This window comes from Nyctibius grandis, chromosome 5 (genome assembly GCF_013368605.1).
Source record: "Nyctibius grandis isolate bNycGra1 chromosome 5, bNycGra1.pri, whole genome shotgun sequence".
Lineage (NCBI taxonomy): Eukaryota > Metazoa > Chordata > Aves > Nyctibiiformes > Nyctibiidae > Nyctibius > Nyctibius grandis.
In genome coordinates, this window is record NC_090662.1 from 73,395,560 (window position 1) to 73,412,596 (window position 17,037).

The following is a 17,037-nucleotide window of genomic DNA, read 5'->3' on the forward strand; positions in this document are numbered from 1 at the left end:
GGGCCCGTTCCGCCCCGCCCCCCGCCCGCTCTCGCCTCCCCATTCGCCCTCTCTCCCTCAGCCCCGCCCCCCCCACGCGGCACCCCGCCCCTCCCCTCCCGGGTGCTCCCCCCCGCTCCCCGGCCCGGGCCCATCTGTTCCCGGCGGAGCGGCAGTTTCACTGCAGGGCGCGGGCGGTGGCGCGGGGAGGCGGAGGAGGATGGGCCCGCGCAGCGGCGGCCGCTCGCCGCAGGGTCAGCAGCAGCAGCAGCAGCGCCCCCGCCGGCCCTAGCGCCCCCGCGCCGGCGCCGAGCCGCCCCATGCGCGGGCGTCTGCGAGGGGGCAGCGCGGGGCCGCCGGGGGGCGGCCGCTGAGCGGCGTGGCGCCGGGGGGCGGGCGGAGCCGGAGCGCCGAGCGGCGGCGGCGGCACGCAGCCGCCCGCGGAGTGAGGGAGCAAGCGAGCGAGCGGGCGAGCGGCAGGCAGGCAGCCGGCGGCCGCGGGAGATGTGCCCGGAGGAGGACGGCGGCTGCGGCGGCGGCGGCGGTGTGGCCGGCACCGGCGGCCCCGAGGCGGCGGTGGCGCTGGACGAGCTCCGCTCCTGGTGGGAAGTACCGGCCATCGCACACTTCTGCTCCCTCTTCCGCACCGCCTTCCGCCTGCCCGACTTCGAGATCGAGGTGAGAGCCCCGCGGTCGCCGTCCCCCGCACGGTGCGCGTCCCGCCGGGCAGCCGCCGGCCGGTCTCGTCCCAGCCCCCGTGCTGTTTTCGTGCCGCGGCACCGTCCCCACTGTGCTCCCGCTGCCCGGCGGGTCCCGCACGCCGCTCCCCGTGCCCCGCGCCGGCGGGCGGTGGGGCGAGGGGCGCACCGCCACCGCCGGGGAGCCGCTGGATCCCGGCGTGATGCACCGCGGGGTCTCCCCTCCGCTTGCGGCAGATGCAACAACTCCCCAGTCCCTCCCGGGCGCCCTCGCAAACTTTTGGCGCACCCGTCCTGGGGCGCCGTTGGACGGTGGCGGGCAGGACCCCCCCGGCTCCGGACCCTGCGGGGTGCACGGTGAGGACAGCCGCGGGCGGAGCGGGGCCGGCCGCCGCCGGGCCGCATTGTTCCGCCGGGCCGGTGTCCGCACACAAAGGTGGCGGGGGGGGGGGGTGGGCTCGGCACGGAGCTGGCGGTGGGTTCCCCGTGCCCAAAATGGTGGCGGCGAGAGGCGGGCCCGGCCCGGTAACCCCCCAGTTCCCCCGGGGGTACCCGTGGCTGTTGTTGGGGGGAGGAGGGGGCGGTGTTCCACACCGCTCAGCCTGTGCCCAAGTTGGTCCCTTTTGTTGGAGGGGAGCGGGGGGAAGGAGATCCCCACCTGGCCGGTGCCGCTGGGGGCTCGGGAAGGGCGCGGAGGGTCGGTGCCGAGCCGGGCGGCGGGAGGTGCAGCCTTTCTCCCGCATCCCAGTGAGGCCGGGCTGCCCCACGGGGCACCATTGTGCGGCTTCGCGGAGGCTCCGGAGGAGCGACGGTGCTTTTCCCACCGCCTCTGCCCCCCGCGTGGGGAAAACGCTCGGCTTTCGTAACCTTTTTACTCATTTTCTTCTGTAACTTTCTTGTGCCTTTTTTTTAAGTTCTTATTCTCGTGTGCGTGCCTAATGTTCCGTAAATATTTTGTGCTCCGGCTACAAATGTTACAAACAAAGTGTGTCCTGGTAGGAAATCTTTTGTGCTTACTGTGAAAAGCTATTCTTGCCAGCGCATTGGCAATAAACCGGGTGAATAACGTGGTGGCGTGTGTTTTTTAAAGAGAGTAATTGCTCCGTGAATGCGAATTCCTAAGATGCTTAAAAGTTCAATGGGATGCGCGAAGCCGTAAAGAGCGAAACCCCTCGAACAGGATGTGAATTTCTGAAGAGGGGGAATCCCTTATGCGGTGCGAAATCTTGAAAGGGGATAAGGTCTCTCAATGATGCAACTTCTTGCGAAAGGGAACTCCCCTCCCCCTCCTATTGATGCCAAACCATTAAAGGGGGGGGGGGGCTCTCCGGGCCCAGCAGCGCAAAGTCTTGAAGGAACCTGAATTTACAATGATAAAAGGGCCAAGGCAGTAGCCTTTCACCTTTGGAGGCAATTAGCATCTGGCTTGCTTCACAAGTGAAGTAAATGTGGGCTCCCCTTTGGTTCCTGGAGCATGCTTAGGGTGGGGGGAGTTAACATCACTCGGAACAAATTAACTTGCTTTTTTTTTGGAGGGGGGGGGTTTGTCCGGGACGAGGAGTGCGTGCGGGTTGGTGCCGGGGGTGTTGCAGAGCGGAAGCAGCCCACCGAAAATGTCGCCAAAAACCTCTGTGCACATGGATGGCCTGAAACCTTTGGCAGAAATGGGTGTTTAAAGGATGGTGTTTGTCCGAGGGACGGTGGAACTCGCGGTTCAAATCGGGATGCTTGCAAGAGGACGGATGCAGCTGTCAGAACTTGGTGTCTTCAGGCACGCAGAGTAAATCTTCCCCAGTGCGGTGTGAGCAGCCGGTTTCAAAACTTGCTGTTCCTTGAGGCTCACCATCTTGTCCCCTTGCCTAGCGTCGTTGTTCCAGTCTCGTCACTGGTTTCGGGGATATCTGGGAACAGTGCTTTGCACAAAGAGCTTGCCCAAGCACTTTGTGATGTGAAACTGATGGCCAGCCAGGGGACTTATACTTTTTTCTAAGAGTACTGCTCAGTGTGATTTTTGGTTTGTACTTTATTCAGTTGCATAAAGAAGGTTCCCCCTTGGTTCTGGACCTGGGAATGCCAGTGCCCGTTCTGGCCATCTCACTGATGCCTCTGGGATGGGCTTTGAGCTTCGGGGATGTCTGAATAAAACGGAGGTGGCCGTTCTTCTAGGGGTTTGGGGAAACGCTGGGACTTGAGGCAAATATTAGAGGGAAATAAAACCTGAACCAGCCATCAAAAACAGAAACTGCTCATCTACAAATGACGTTTTCTTGCTTTAGCTTTGGTTACTGTGTGCTTGTGGCAGAATGTGAGCGGTTTGAGAAGTTACTGCCCCTTCCCTCGAGAGTTACTGTCCCTTGTGGGTAACCCAGGGGTGAGTGCCCTGGTCCGTTTGGGTGCAAAGTAAAACAGGTGGTTTGGGTGAACCTGCTTTCTCATGTGTGGAAGCAGAAATGGAGAGCTGGGGCGGCTCAGCTCAGAGGTTTCCAGCTGGAGGGTGATCACGCTCCGACTCTTGAGCTGCACAGCAAAGGTCTGTCCGACCGTGTCCCATGTCTCTAATGGATGGCCTCAGTCAGGGTGCAGCCAGCTCTTCCTGGAGTATATTCTCCTCTCAAGTTAAATCATGGTTGGTAGCTGGGTTTTTTTTTTCCCTTTTTCTGCTACTAGTGTATCTCCAGCAGGGAGTTTGGTGATAAACTCTTACAATATTGTTACAAAAAGCGAAAGTTTTAAACAAACCTTGTAACAAATATCCCCTGCTCTCTCCCTCCCACCAATTTTAGGGGAGGGTGAGGGTACAGTTTCACTGCTACAGTCTCTGCAGTCCCCAAACCAGACAAAATCTGATCTGCCAATACATTTTTGGTATGTGTTTTTTTTTAAAAAAAGCTGTAGTTATCTTTTGGTTTTGTTTTTCTGCCCTCCTCACTGAATTTTTTTTTTCCACTTCTAGTGGGTCTGCCCATAGCGAGCTGGAAGGCTCTATAATGATAGGCCATCTGGACCCATCCCTCCTGTGCTGAGCAGATTTGCTGATGGTATTCGAGAAGTTTGGGGGCTTTAGTACAGTGAGGCAGAATGGAGCTTGGTTTTCATTGTTTTTTTTTTTTTTTCCTTTTTTAAATGCAAACCTTTCAACCTCTACTTATTGGCCCAAAAGAAAGTGAAGCTTCCAGATGCAGGGCTGCCATCAGCAGCTGGATGTCAGAAACCTGGAAAGCAGATGTTTTGTTTTCTTTTTGCTGGACCAGCGCATAGCCAGAGACGATGGGGAAGGGGGTGTCCAAAACTGAAAGAAAGAAGCGCATCCATCAGGCCGGGCCCTGGGCATTGTTTGGGGAGGGGGTAGGCGCAGCCAGCCCCCATGCTGGCTCCGGCAGATGCAGGCGCTTGATGAGGCGCAGGGATCCTCTTTTCAAATCTCCGCCGCAGCATCGCCTGGCAATGGGCGCAGGAGGGGTTCAGCCACTGCCAGCGGGTCAAAAGTTCAGTGGGCCAGGAGCGGGGTGCTCTGGGACGCGTTCGGCTTCACACTGGGTTTTTACACGGATCTCCGAGGATGGCAGAGAGCACTTCTGCCTTCTGGGGTGGGGTTCCCCCCCACCTTTAAATGGCCGCCTTGTCAGCCATCTGCTGTACAAAAAAAAAAACTTCCATGCCACTTCAAGAGTGAGCTTTTACTTGCATTGGTTTGGTGGTTGTGGCTTCTTTCTCGGTGGTTGTGGCTTCTTTCTCGGTGGTTGTGTCTTCTTTCTCGGTGGTCTGTAAAAATCTGCATTGATGGGTTTGTCCTTACCTACTCTAACAATACTCCAGAGGGAGAAGGTCTGTCGGTACAGGGCACATCATTTTTTGGTAGGCCTTGCCGTGATGGACAGAAAGATTGCTTTTCACAGTCAGGTTAGTGCAGGTGATAATAGAGATTGGTTTGTTTCCATCTTCAAGACCAGACTGTAATGTGGGACATTGACACTACATCTCATGACAAAGTGTCTCCTGGTCATGTGCCTTCTCCTCTGCGACTGAAATATCCTCCTGGCAGCTGCAGGGATTGTTTCGGTCGAAAATATTAGGAGAATATTTAACATTTTCAACCTCATTTCAGCACAACTTGAAAACACTGGACAGAAGCCAGTGTGGCGTGGCCACCCAGCTCTTTGGCATGTGCTCCCAGGAGTTGTGGGCTAAAACATCTAGGAACTTCTGCCTGGGTAGGTCGAGGGGAGGTGACTTTCCAGAATGTGCTTGAAAATAGTCAAAACGTTGTTAACTTAAGTTTATTTGGAAAAGGGGGAAAAGCCACATTACACAGGGAAAACATAAATCTTTTCCTGTGGTTTTTAAAAGCGCCTTTGGGCAAATTGCCTCTGCTGTTAACTTCACTACAGCTTTAAGATGCTTTTCCTCTCTCTTGCCCCTTCCTAGCACTTCGGGCTCTGGCTTTACCTTTGGGTACATTCCTCCCACCCACAGACAGGGCACCGCTGCTCTTGCCCACCTTTTTCCTCCTGTAGTGTGTTATCTGCCGTGTTGGTTCTTGAACAGGCTCTTTCTGTCAGGAATATTATGTGGCTGTTGCAAGCCAGTGACTGCTACTGCTCCCGTGGGTTCCCCAGAAGGAGGAAGAGTGTGGAGAGAGGGACAGCTGTGCTGCAGCCGTGTGAAGGAGAGAGCATAGAACAGGGGGTTGTTCTGTCTGTGCAAACCAGGTAGAGCTTTAAAAGCAAAAATATTTAAGTGTTAAACTCCAGGAGTGTTAGAATTTTAATACTTTGGAAAATGTGTTTTTCCTGGTGAGGACAGGACGGCCAAATATGCTTTGACCTCCACTGTCCTGTACATTAGGTCCTGCTGAAATTTCTCTGTCCAGCCACTTGCTCTGTGCCTTCCAGGTGTTCCCTTGTGATCTGTGACACCAAAATGGCATAACCTTCCTGTTCTGTCAGTGGTTTGTATGGAGTTAATTGCACAGGTGGTGTAGTACAGTACCTGAGTGCTAAGCCTTCACCCCTCTATAGCTATTCTGGCCTGGTACTGCATTATTATTTGTATTGCAGTAGCATATACAGCATCTGCTGCTGCCTCATCGTGTTGTGTGGTAGCAGAGATGGCCAGACAGTTTCTGATCGGAAGAATTTAGAATCTAATTAAGATAAATGTGACAAGTAGGTGCAGCAAGCTGACCAAAATGTCAGTGAATTCATCTAGGTCAGCTCTACTCATAGAGGGTAAGTCTGAGCTAGTTTAAATGCCTTTTCAGTAGAATAGTTCAGGCATTAGGATGTCCATCCCTCTTGCCATTTGCCCGTTGGCGGTAGGCAGTGTTAAAGTGGGAGTGGGCACTGACTGTCTGAAATGAGAGTGAACAATAGATGTGCTCACTAAAACTTCACTCTTCTGCAAAGCACCTGGCTTTAGAAAAAGCAAATTGTTTGAGGAAAGGCAGAGTAATTGGCAGTGCAGGGAGAGGTGCTGTAGGGTGAGTAAGCAGGGTTGGAAAAAATGGACTTCAGACATACTGAAAAGAAAAAGTATCAACTCCATTGTGCTGAGAGAGCCTTTTACGGACCACAGTGTGAATTCAGGTTATATACCACAGTCGCTACATGGTGGCTCTGGTTTACCCGGGGCAGCATCGGCTTCATCCGAGTAGAGGATGCGAGCTGGGTATTTGTATTTGAAAATCAAATTTAAAAAACAAGGATGCAATGGAGGGTTAGTGCTGTTTTTATTGTTCTTTCTACCTGTCCCATCCACTGGTTTAGTTGCTTCAGCAGTCCCTCATCCCTCTCCCCGTGTCTGTTCCAGCAGCAGTTCTTATTTTGCTGGTGTTCACTTTTGCTGCCTTAGTTATTCCATTCGTAATAGAATCATTAACACTCTACATGTCAGTATTGGGCTCTAGAGTTCATTGAGATTAATGGAGGGGGAGACAGAGAGATACTTCTCAGAGCTGTTGTTTCAAGTGGTCTGCAAATTGGAAAGCATTATATCAGTTTCCATTTCAAATGCAAGTCACATCTTTCCCAACTGTAGATCTTAAACTTTTTAACAAGTGTTTACATTTTATATAATGAGACTCTAGTGTAATTGGATACAAAAAAGAAGGAATAGTTAGTTCAGGAGGCTGATATGTGAGTTAAAACATTATCTTAAGCCTATGAAAGGAAACAAGAAGTGACTGCATGGAGCCAAAGGGTGTCTGAACAATGGATGAGGAAGGTTATTTTGACAGCAACATTTTGAATGGATCTGAGTTAGGTGACAGGGGAGAGTTGGGGAATGACTGTAGCAGTTGAGGGCAGAAGAGAAAGAGGAACACGACCAGAATTTCGGAGATTTGAATGTAGTAGGTGGGGGTTGATATTACAGATTTTCTGTGGTGTTAGTACTTGGAGGCAATTACCTCTTCTGCTAGTGCAGCTGACTCTGAAAATCATGTCTGGTGTTAGCTGACATGGTTTAAGCCGAACTTGCTTAAAAACTAATTGAAGATAATCTGGTGCGAGTCTTTCCCCGCTAGGAAAAAAATTTTTTTTTTGTAGTAGCTTAAATATGACTTAGCGATTTGCTTTGTTTACAAAGTCTCGACTACTACAAACCCCTATGAATTCGGTGCAGCTGATGTAAACTTCTGCATAGTGCATCTAAATTAGGCCTCAAGTTTCTTCCTTTTGGAATTTGCTCTAACCAAACCAGCTAAAAGTAACACCTTTAAAGTGTTGCAGCTTTATATGTAGACGTGCTTAACTGCGGTCTTTCTCTCCAGGCGAATAATGCCGGCAGAGCTGTGCCATTCTGCCCTGGCATCTGTTAAGTGCCTGCATGAAGGGTGAAGAATTAACTTTTGTAATGGCAATGGATGCTTTCATAGACTTCTTTCAGGCAAAAATCTCCTCAAGAAAAGAGCTATAGGCAGAAATGACAACAGCCAGGGAGTTAAAAGTTCCTGAATTAAAAGTTTATCTTGTAAACCTTATTGTAGGTAGATATGAAAATTAATTTTTTTTTTCACCCCCTCGTTACCAGAAGCAACAGCATCTGCTCTGGTGGTGGGAACAATGCAGCCTAGTGATTCCTCCTTCCTTACAGTAGAGAATCCTGTTAAACACACAAGGCTGTGCCTCAGAGTGTATCCTTTCAGCAGGCTTGTTCCTTTTAATGGGTGCCCATTCCTGGGGTCTCCATTGTTTCACCAACAATGGCACTAGGGGCAGCTGATTTGGTTGACAGAAAATGTGTTAATTTAACAGATCTATTCCCTTTAGCCCGTCTCCTTCCTATTGTGCCCCAGTTCTCCCCCAGTTCCTGGGGAGGAGGGCCCCGAGAGCAGGGTCTGTTAGGTGGAGGGCTACTGCAATTAGGAGGGGTTTGCGGCCTTTTGTGTGAGGCACAGAAAACAGCTGATGGGGAAAAGTGGTCCTAGTGCGATTTGTTTGCTGCCAGAACATTAATTTTTCTGCTTTTTTGGGGGGGATTTGAAGTCTGCCTTTACCGGGAACGGGGGAATAACTTGACACTACGGGCTGATGACAGTCAAGGTCTTTGCTTTGCTCTGAGGTGGCCTCACAGCCCAACGTGGCAACTCATTTCAAAGCTGGCTCAACTTCTTGATGAACTCTTTCTATCCTGTAAATGCCTAGCTAAAACACCAGGTTTCCACCGCAAAAGCAAATCTGCTGGTATCATCCAGGGTAGGGCTGCTGAGGGCTGGCTGGAGAAGGCAGTATGTACAGTTAATACTGAACAATTTGAAACATGAGGGGCGTAATGGTCCTCAGGCCACCTCTGCCCTGGGCCAGGCCACCAGTTTAACACAGTTTTGGGACTGATCTGATTTAAACAGTGTGAGCTTTTCACCCTAGATGTACTTACAGTGGTTCATGCCTTCCCTATATTAAAGTAGCTTAATCCAGCAACAGGGTGGTGGGGGTGGTGTCTCTGTTGGTTTTTATATCGGTGTGGTTGAGCTGGCGTGCTCAGCCCGGTGGGAAGGAGGGCATGTGTGCTGCTGAGAGAGCAGTGAAACCCGAAGCTTTGGTTTTGGGGGCTGCAGGCTGCCAGAAGGACTATCTCCGTCCCTTTCAATCTCTTGCTCCGGTTGTGCTTCTGACTTTGTGGTCTGCCCCTTGCCCGCTGCCAGCCCAGCTTCTCCCTGGGTCCTGGCTGGGCTTTTGGGGGGTTGCAGTCCTACAGTGCTGTGATGGGAGTGGGACCTCATGCTTTTGGCAGCCGCGAGCTGCCAGGTTGATCCACCGTGGCTCTTGAAACTCTAGCCTGAGTTTAGTTCTGGTTGCTGGGGCCGGTAATGTAAAAGGAGCTCTGGAGGGTCTTTTTCCTCATTGGTAAAGCCGTTAATTCTCTGGCTCTTTCTCTCCAGCTAAGCCTGCCATAAAGGAGCTTGAGCTTTGTATGGCCAAAGGGCTGGAAGGCAGAGCTAGTTTTCTCATTTCTGGTGAGCACTGTACACAGGGAGTTGTGTGGCAGCAAAAATATTTATATGTCCATAACAGAAGGCAAAGAGGGTTCTGGTTGGTTTTGTGGGGTTTTTTTCTTGCTTGGGTTTTTTGTTGGTTTTAGGAGGCAAAGGGTGAGAGTTCACTTAGAGTTTGACTTTTAATAGAGCTTGTCATTGTTGCTAATATAAAACAAATTATGAGCATGGGAGAGGAGTCAAAGGCTCCCTCTTCTGGTGTGCTGGGAAGGTTCAAATGCTGAAAAATAAGCAAGGAAAAAAATCCCAGCAAGCAAGACCCCTTCCGTGCTTTCCTGTGGTAGTTTAAGACCTCACCTAGGCCTAACCCTTACTGGCCCAGCACATAAGTTGCTTTATGACCCCTGAATAAGTAACATTAAGGGCGCTCTGTAAAAGTAAAATGCATTTTCAAATGCAAACTGCATTGTATTTGTGAGTAAAAGTGAGTCCTGGTTTCAGAAGGGTTTCCAGCCTGAACATGGAGGATGGCAGCCCTTCACATCCCCCTGTCTGACATTCCTCAGTGCTTCTTTTTACTTCCTCTCTTTTCTGCATCCTCCTCTCGCAAACATTGTGTCTTATCCCATGCAGCTCCCAGTCCACATGCGTGTATTGGCATGTGAATATGTTTGGGATGATGGCAGGGGCCAAGTACAGTGACCACTCTCTATAGAAACTGCGTGTTCAAGACTCCAGCACTCCTGTTGCTTTTGGTTGGGTCAGCCAAGAATTTAAAACTTATTAATGGGTGATTGATGGAGAAATGTGCACAAGGAGTAATACTATGTTGGGATTTTTAGATGAGTTTTCTAAAAATCCTTGTATAAAGTGCAGTTGTGAGTACCTCTGAAATTAATAGGATTTCGGGGCATTAGAGAAGTGACATTTTTTTCTTTCCTGTTTTTTTTATTCTTCACTGGAGAGTTTGACATCACATGGCCATTTGCTCTGTGCTGTTAGTGTGGACCCATGAGCAGTGTCTGGTGGAACCCGAGGACATCAATTCTCAAGCCACCTTCCCACAGCAGCTCCTGCCACCCGTCACAGATGGCAGTAAAACTGCTCACCCAGATTAAAAACCACAACGCTTTTTTCTTTAAGTGAGCTACATCTAACCAGGAGTGGTTCCCCCCGCCAGCTCCCTCCGCAGCCCCGCAAAAGGGTTGTACCAGCATGACTGGAGCAGCGGCACAGGAATGGAAACAGGCAGCGGGGAGGGGAAGGGCTTTTTATAGCTGACCCTTTTGCTGAAAGAAACGCTTATCGCACTGCAGCCCTGGGTAGCAGGTGGAGTGAGACTGCACAGGTAACAAGAGGTCATGCAGCTAGGAGGGTACCTGGGGCAGAACCCTTATCAGCCTCTGTAAAAGGGTTTTGGGTTTTGTTTTTTGGTACTATATCAAGGATTGCTATATTTCTTTTCCTTTAAGTTAACATTCTGGTTAGAAGAAGTTTAAAGTTGATGGTGGTCAACTTCAAATTGTCCTTTAAATGGTCCTTTAAATTGTTCCTTCCAAAGTCAGACCTGAATATGCAGTTGAAATCAGTTAAGTCTCACTGTAGCTGACACTCTTGCACAAAAAAAAAGTGAAAAATTTTATTCTTTCTTAGAAATTCAGGCTTTTATTTTTTTAAAAAAAAACAAAAACAAAAACAAAACCATTTTTTCCCCAAAAGTTTCTCTTAGCTCCAGTCACCCAGCAATGCAGGTATCTACCCATCAGGATTTTCTTGCCTGTGCTGAAGAGGCTGGAGCATCTTGCCTTGTCAGACAGGGCAGCCACAAAGAATAAACAGGGAATAGCAGTCTCAATTTCTTTTCTTTCAGCGCGATACAAGGTGCCGAGGCACAGAAGACTATTTTGCCCTTAAGATAATTGTGTGTTGGAGAGGATCAAAGGGCTTGAAGGGGTGTTTTTTTTTGGTTGAAAGGGGATTTTCTCCATGGACAGCTGCGGTAGTGCATTAGTAGTGCAATGGATTATCTTTCCATGATCTGTAGGATCTTAACCAGCTATGGGGGGCCCCGCTGAAGGCTGCTGCTTGGGGGAGGCAGAGTGAAAGTCTCCTGTAACAGGGAGACCTGTAATGCCTGGGAGCTCGGACCACTTGACTCCCCCTGCCCCAGCAGGGCGGGTGGTGCTGGATATTCTTAGACTGCAGATAGTGCTGCGAAGCATGGGGAAAGGGAGCCCAGCTCTTGGTTGTGATTAACTGCAGCTGATGCCCTGCATCCACCCTGCTCTCTGATGGAAGTGCTTATTAAGGAATGTGAGAAGGGAGCCGATTCCAGCTGCTGCGGTGTCCTGTAAAGGGCAATGTGTAATTTGGGAGGGTGTTACGAGTCCCTTGGCGGAACAAACTACTCACTGTAGTAAGCATCTGACCTGCCAAACGCCCGGGCTTTCTCATTTTGGGAAGTTTTGGATGATGGCTGATCCGCAAATAGCTATGGCATTGAGAGGGAGTCCCTTCACATGTGTGGATGGGTATCTGTATCCTTGCTCTCTGCTCCTCTGGGTGGGGGGAGAGGCGCAGCGCATGTGGCCTGACTGTGACAAGTGTGGCAAGAGGGGATGGGACAGGGCTTGGTGTTATCAGAGGTGGAGATCAGGTCATGCTGTGCCTCCCTGACCTGGTTTCAGGGCTGGGGGATGAGGGGGCTGGAATGTGCACAGTGGCAGAGCTGTCAAGGAATGCGGGTTCCCAGGTGGCCACTTTGGTCACTTGTGCTTAAGTTGGGCTCGTATTGCATCTGTGTGCTGGTTAATAAGTGGTGGGGCAGGTCTGCCTCGGCAGGTTCTCCTGTGTGCGCTTCCTGAGGTAGTGGGATGACAGAAATACGGGGGGTGACAATAGTATCTTGGTAGCCAATAAACTCCCCCCTTGGCCTTTTTAGGATTTTCTGCTAACTTTAACAACACAAGTTTTATCACTTTTGGGTTTCTTTTGTGAATAGTGAAGCACAAGCCAGGAGGAACACAGCTTTGGATTTCAGGGCTGGATTTTTTTCAGGACAGACTGTCAGAAAGACTTGTCTTTTTTTTTGTAAGCGGGACTGGTTTCAGAATTAAAGGATGAACAGGGACCGCCATATGATGTTGTGTTGTTTTTCCTTGGAGGAGTAACTACAATTTATAATCATTGCCTAGTCTGTAGCCAGTTGGCAGGAAGGCTGCTGTGAAGGGATTGATTATTAGTGGATGCTTCATTGTGCTGTCCAAGCCTGAATTTCTTGATCTAACCAGTTTCCTTCATTTGGAATGGCTGTAGTCAGCAGAGAGAAGAGAGGGAGCTATGTCTTCCCTCTTGGCAGCCTTATTTCTCGTTCAGGGGATATTCTCAGGAAAAAAAAAGGGTCAACAAAAAGTGTCAACACTTCAGCGTTCTCATAGAAAGCCAGCTGTCTCACTGGCCGGCTGGGGACTGCTCGCAATTTTTCTGCTTCCTCTTGGGATTCTCTCTGTATTCATTTTCAGCATAAACAAAACTAGTGCTCTTTGGTGTGAGCATCCTGGAGGCTCCGCTCTTTTCCTGGGAAATGCTCTAAGAGAGAGAAAGCATCACCAGGAAGGTGATCTAGTGCTCAGAAATGGGAATGCCCGCCCTGCGGTGGGAAGGCACGCTGGCAGCTGAGGCTCTTGGACCTGAGTTAGCATTTAAACTGGCAGTAGAGGACGTACAGAAGTAGAGATGCAGCAGCACAGGCTTGAGCGTGGACAGCAACATCTGTCAGGCTCCTCGGATAAACGCCGGGATGGTTTGGTCGTGCTGAACCACATCCTGCTGCAGCTCCTCTGATAAACCTGGGCTAGCTAATTAAAAGTTAGCATGTGTGCGGCTAGGCAAAAAGCAGCCACGCTGCTGTTGCACAGTGGAGTAGCTGGGGCTGCTCTTTGGGAAAGGGATTTTCTGACCCAGGTCTGTGCAGGAGCAACCGTGCGAGTAAAGGGCTGACGGAGGAGGTGGTGTGGTGGGCTTGGGCTGGGCTGCACACCCTGGCTCGGCCGCCTCGCTGGGCTTCTGCTGAGTGGTAGCAGTTAGAAGAGGATAGCTGAGCTACTACTTAAAAAGCAGAGGGGTGGGAGACTCCATGCCGGGTCTTGGAAGTACGATCCCAACCCTCTATTTGTCACCTCCTTTCCTCCCCCACTCCCAGACCCCCTCTCAGGCTGTGTGGAAGTGTCCCAGTTCTTGCAGCTGTGTTAATTGTAATGGGTCATTTAGTCCTGAAATCCCTGTTTAAAAGGGGCAAGTCCTTGCCTCGTGTGACAGCTGCCGCCTTGCACTTTTCCCCAGGCTGGAAATAACTGCATATGACACAGGAGCAGAGTGCGGCATGGGGGAGGGAGGAGGGTTTCTGGCTTCCTCTTAGTGCTATAATGGCTTTGCTGTGTAACTCTTCTCCCATGTGGACCATAGCAGAGTCATGCCCCACATATTTAGCAGATCTCTCAGTTGGCAGTGCCTAGGAGGTATGCTAACAGCCTGGTGCTCTCCGGGCTCTGGTTGACTAGAGTCTTCTTGGACATCTGGGAGCGCAAGAAAAGGGACACAAGGTGGTGGTGACACAGGACGCTTGCCTGGAGCATCATGGAGCCTCTCTGGAGCCAACGTGCTTGCCTGTCTGGAAGGGGGGGCCGCCCTGTTCTGTGCAGAGGCAGAGATGACGGGAGGGAAGGTGGAAAGGTTTCCACTCCCTGCTCCCATTCCCTCTGCACAATCCAAAGCCTTGAGCCCACGGAAACCTGGCCAGCTTTTCCTTCTAGCTGAAGGGCTGTCTCCTGATTGGAATGACAGCTTTGAACTGGAAGACATTAGTTCATTAGTGTGCTAATCAGATACAGAGATTACCTGATTGGCTACTTAATAATTAAATGAAGTTGCCTGTAATTCTTTGAGCACACACAGAACTAATTAAATTAACCCTTCACTGCCCTACATGCCTGGCGTGCACTTGTGTGAAATGGAGAGGGCAGCTTCCTCAATGTGGGGACTGTGAGCAGAAGGGGGTGATGGTTGCAAAGTGGCCCGTGCTGGACCGCCAAGGTGGTCCTTTCTTATCAAGAGCCTGGAGAGGAGAAGACGACACACTGTTATACCTCCAGTGTAGTTGGTGTTTGGCCTACCTGGTAGGCAATCAGTATGTCTGGCAACACTCTACCAAAAAATCTTGTCCCCAGATAACCTGGAGAATGCACTGGGCTTATGGAAGCTGGTGCCCAAGCATACATTGTAAACCAGCTGAGGCCTTTGTATTATCTAATGAAGAGCAAAGTATTGGCAAAGAAAGATGCATTTCACAGTTCTTCAGGAGAAACAGTCAAGTAGAAATCAGAAGATGTTCTCCTGTACCTTTGAAGCATTCTTCTTTCCCATCCCCGCTGGCACACAGCCCCAAACAAGCCAAGACATCTCCATGCATTTGACAGGATTCTACTAATTCAACTTGTTGTGGACCACCTATTTCTCTCTACTGCTTCAGTGGCTGCTTGAGGAACTGCATTTTCCACATGTTCACAGGAATACAAGCGTATTTCCTATAGATCAAGGACACAGAAATCATATCAGTGCCGTAACTTTCCTCTATTATAGATTTAAAAAAAAAGAATGTGAAAAGAGTAATAAGGAGAAAGTTTCCCTGTTCTCCAGCCTGACATTTTTCCAGCCTCTATGCTGCACCCAGGCTTTCAGCTTCTGTAATGCCAGAGGTGTGGCACAGAGTTTGATATTTCACAGAATCGCAGAATCACAGAATCAACCAGGTTGGAAGAGACCTCAGGGATCATCGAGTCCAACCGTTGCCCTGACACCACCCTGTCAACTAGACCATGGCACTAAGTGCCATGTCCAGTCTTTTCTTAAACACATCCAGAGATGGTGACTCCACCACCTCCCTGGGCAGCCCATTCCAATGGCTAATAACCCTTTCTGTAAAGAAATTCTTCCTAATGTCCAACCTGAACCTCCCCTGGCAAAGCTTGAGGCTATGTCCTCTTGTCCTATCGCTAGTTGCCTGGGAGAAGAGGCCAACTCCCACTTCACTAGAACCTCCCTTCAGGTAGTTGTAGACTGCAATAAGGTCACCTCTGAGCCTCCTCTTCTCCAGGCTAAACAACCCCAGCTCCCTCAGCCGTTCCTCGTAGGTCAGACCCTCCAGACCCTTCACCAGCTTGGTCACCCTCCTCTGGACTCGCTCCAACACCTCAACATCTTTCTTGAAGTGCGGGGCCCAGAACTGAACACAGTACTCAAGATGCGGCCTCACCAGTGCCGAGTAGAGAGGGACTAGCAAAAGGCTAGTTTTTATAAGATGTGAGATTATTTTTACAGTGTTGAAGACACTCTGTGTTTAATTATTTCATTGCTAGGGTGAAGAGACAGCATCTGTAATTTTTTGTATCAGTTTTTAGTACTGAGCACTGAGTTGAGGCAACAAGAAAGCTACCTTATAATAATCCAACTCTGCTCCCTTGCTGCTGCCACTGTCTCCTTCTAGACTTTGCCCATACATGTTAAAATGAAACTGTCAAATTAAGCACATTTCACTGTCATCCAAGACTAAACTTGGCAGAGAAGAGCTCTTGGACCTTCTGGCCTGAGTTAACCATGACTGGCTTCAGCTACCCCAGTAAGGAATTGCTACTCCTCCATTCACAACGTGCAGAACAGCTTTCACCTTACCTGTGGTCCACCTTGCTGGATCTATCCTCTTCCTCTCCCCTGAAGACCAGTGGTAGCAATGGAGCCCTCGGAATCAGCCGATCCTCAGCAGAGGGATAAATATCTAAGCCACTGCCTTGTCTTTAAAATCTGGCTTCCACATGACAGGCAGCCTGAAATGCCTGCAAAAACAGGTCAGGAGACAGAAAAAAACAGGGAGGATGGGAAACAAAAGGGCAGTTTTCAGGGTAATTAGGTGGTTGCGGTACCCTGTCTGGTAGGGAGCATTTGCTGGTGAGAAATGATCCCCCATGTTGACTCTCTACAGATGTGGGTATGCTGACAGGGTTTGAAAGAAGAGCAGAGTAAGCAGAGAGAAGGGCCAGCGAGCCTTGGGATTGCGTATCCCTGAGATTTAGCGTCTCCTTCCAAGGGAAGCCATCAGACCTGTTTTTCCCACCAGCCGACCTTTACTGTCCTTCCTACATGCCCCACGCCAACCTGTAGCAAACCCAGAGCTACGGTACCCACCTCCGACTCCTAGCCGGGGTCTCCGGGAAGGTGCTGCCCCCATTTTGTGAGCAAGTGGGCAGGCATAGGCCCTAAAAGTATGGGTTTGGGGGAGGTGGAGAAAGTGCTTTCAGCACATGCAGGGTCAAGCTTGAGCCCAGCTGCAGAAGCCGGTTAGGTTTTAGTATTATTAATATTTGATGGTGTCCTGTTGTAAAAGGGCAATAAGTAAGGCTAGCAGGTCTGTGCTTGGCCTGTTGTTGCAGTAAAAAGCTATTTTCTGAGGAGATTTCTGAAACAAAGGATATTGTAGTGTGTGGTGGAAGTGGCCATTTAAATGCATCTGACCATAAAGATGCTGCCTGCCAGCAATTTTGATACCGGGGCTAGTGGGACCTGCTCCTGTGGGTAAAATCATGTTTAGTAGGACAGAGCTTGAATGCCAGAGATTCTGAGTTCAGGGAGGCTTTTTACCTCTTGTGTCTTCCTCTTTGTTTTTGTTTATGGGTTTACAAAGTCAGATTAGCATTTCAATGTTGGAGGCAAAGGCCCTTGGGGTGTGGTGGAAGGCAGCCTGGCTTAGCCGGTTTGGGATTACTGCTCCTCTCCCAGCAGCCATCCTTCCCAGGCACTGGTGAGGAGCAGAGCCTGAGGCTTCTCCCTGTGGGGAATGCGCCCAAGCTGCAGCTATCCCTCCAGCTGAATCTTAAG

General features: G+C 50.2%; 1 protein-coding gene across 1 annotated transcript in view; it reads left to right on the plus strand.

Moving 5' to 3' along the window:
• The first annotated feature begins 483 nt into the window (after window positions 1-483).
• CECR2 (CECR2 histone acetyl-lysine reader) overlaps window positions 484-17,037 on the plus strand; it is a 98,829-nt gene continuing 82,275 nt past the window's right edge. The window contains 1 exon segment of the mRNA XM_068401870.1: window positions 484-657. Coding sequence (XP_068257971.1) covers window positions 484-657 — 174 coding nt within the window.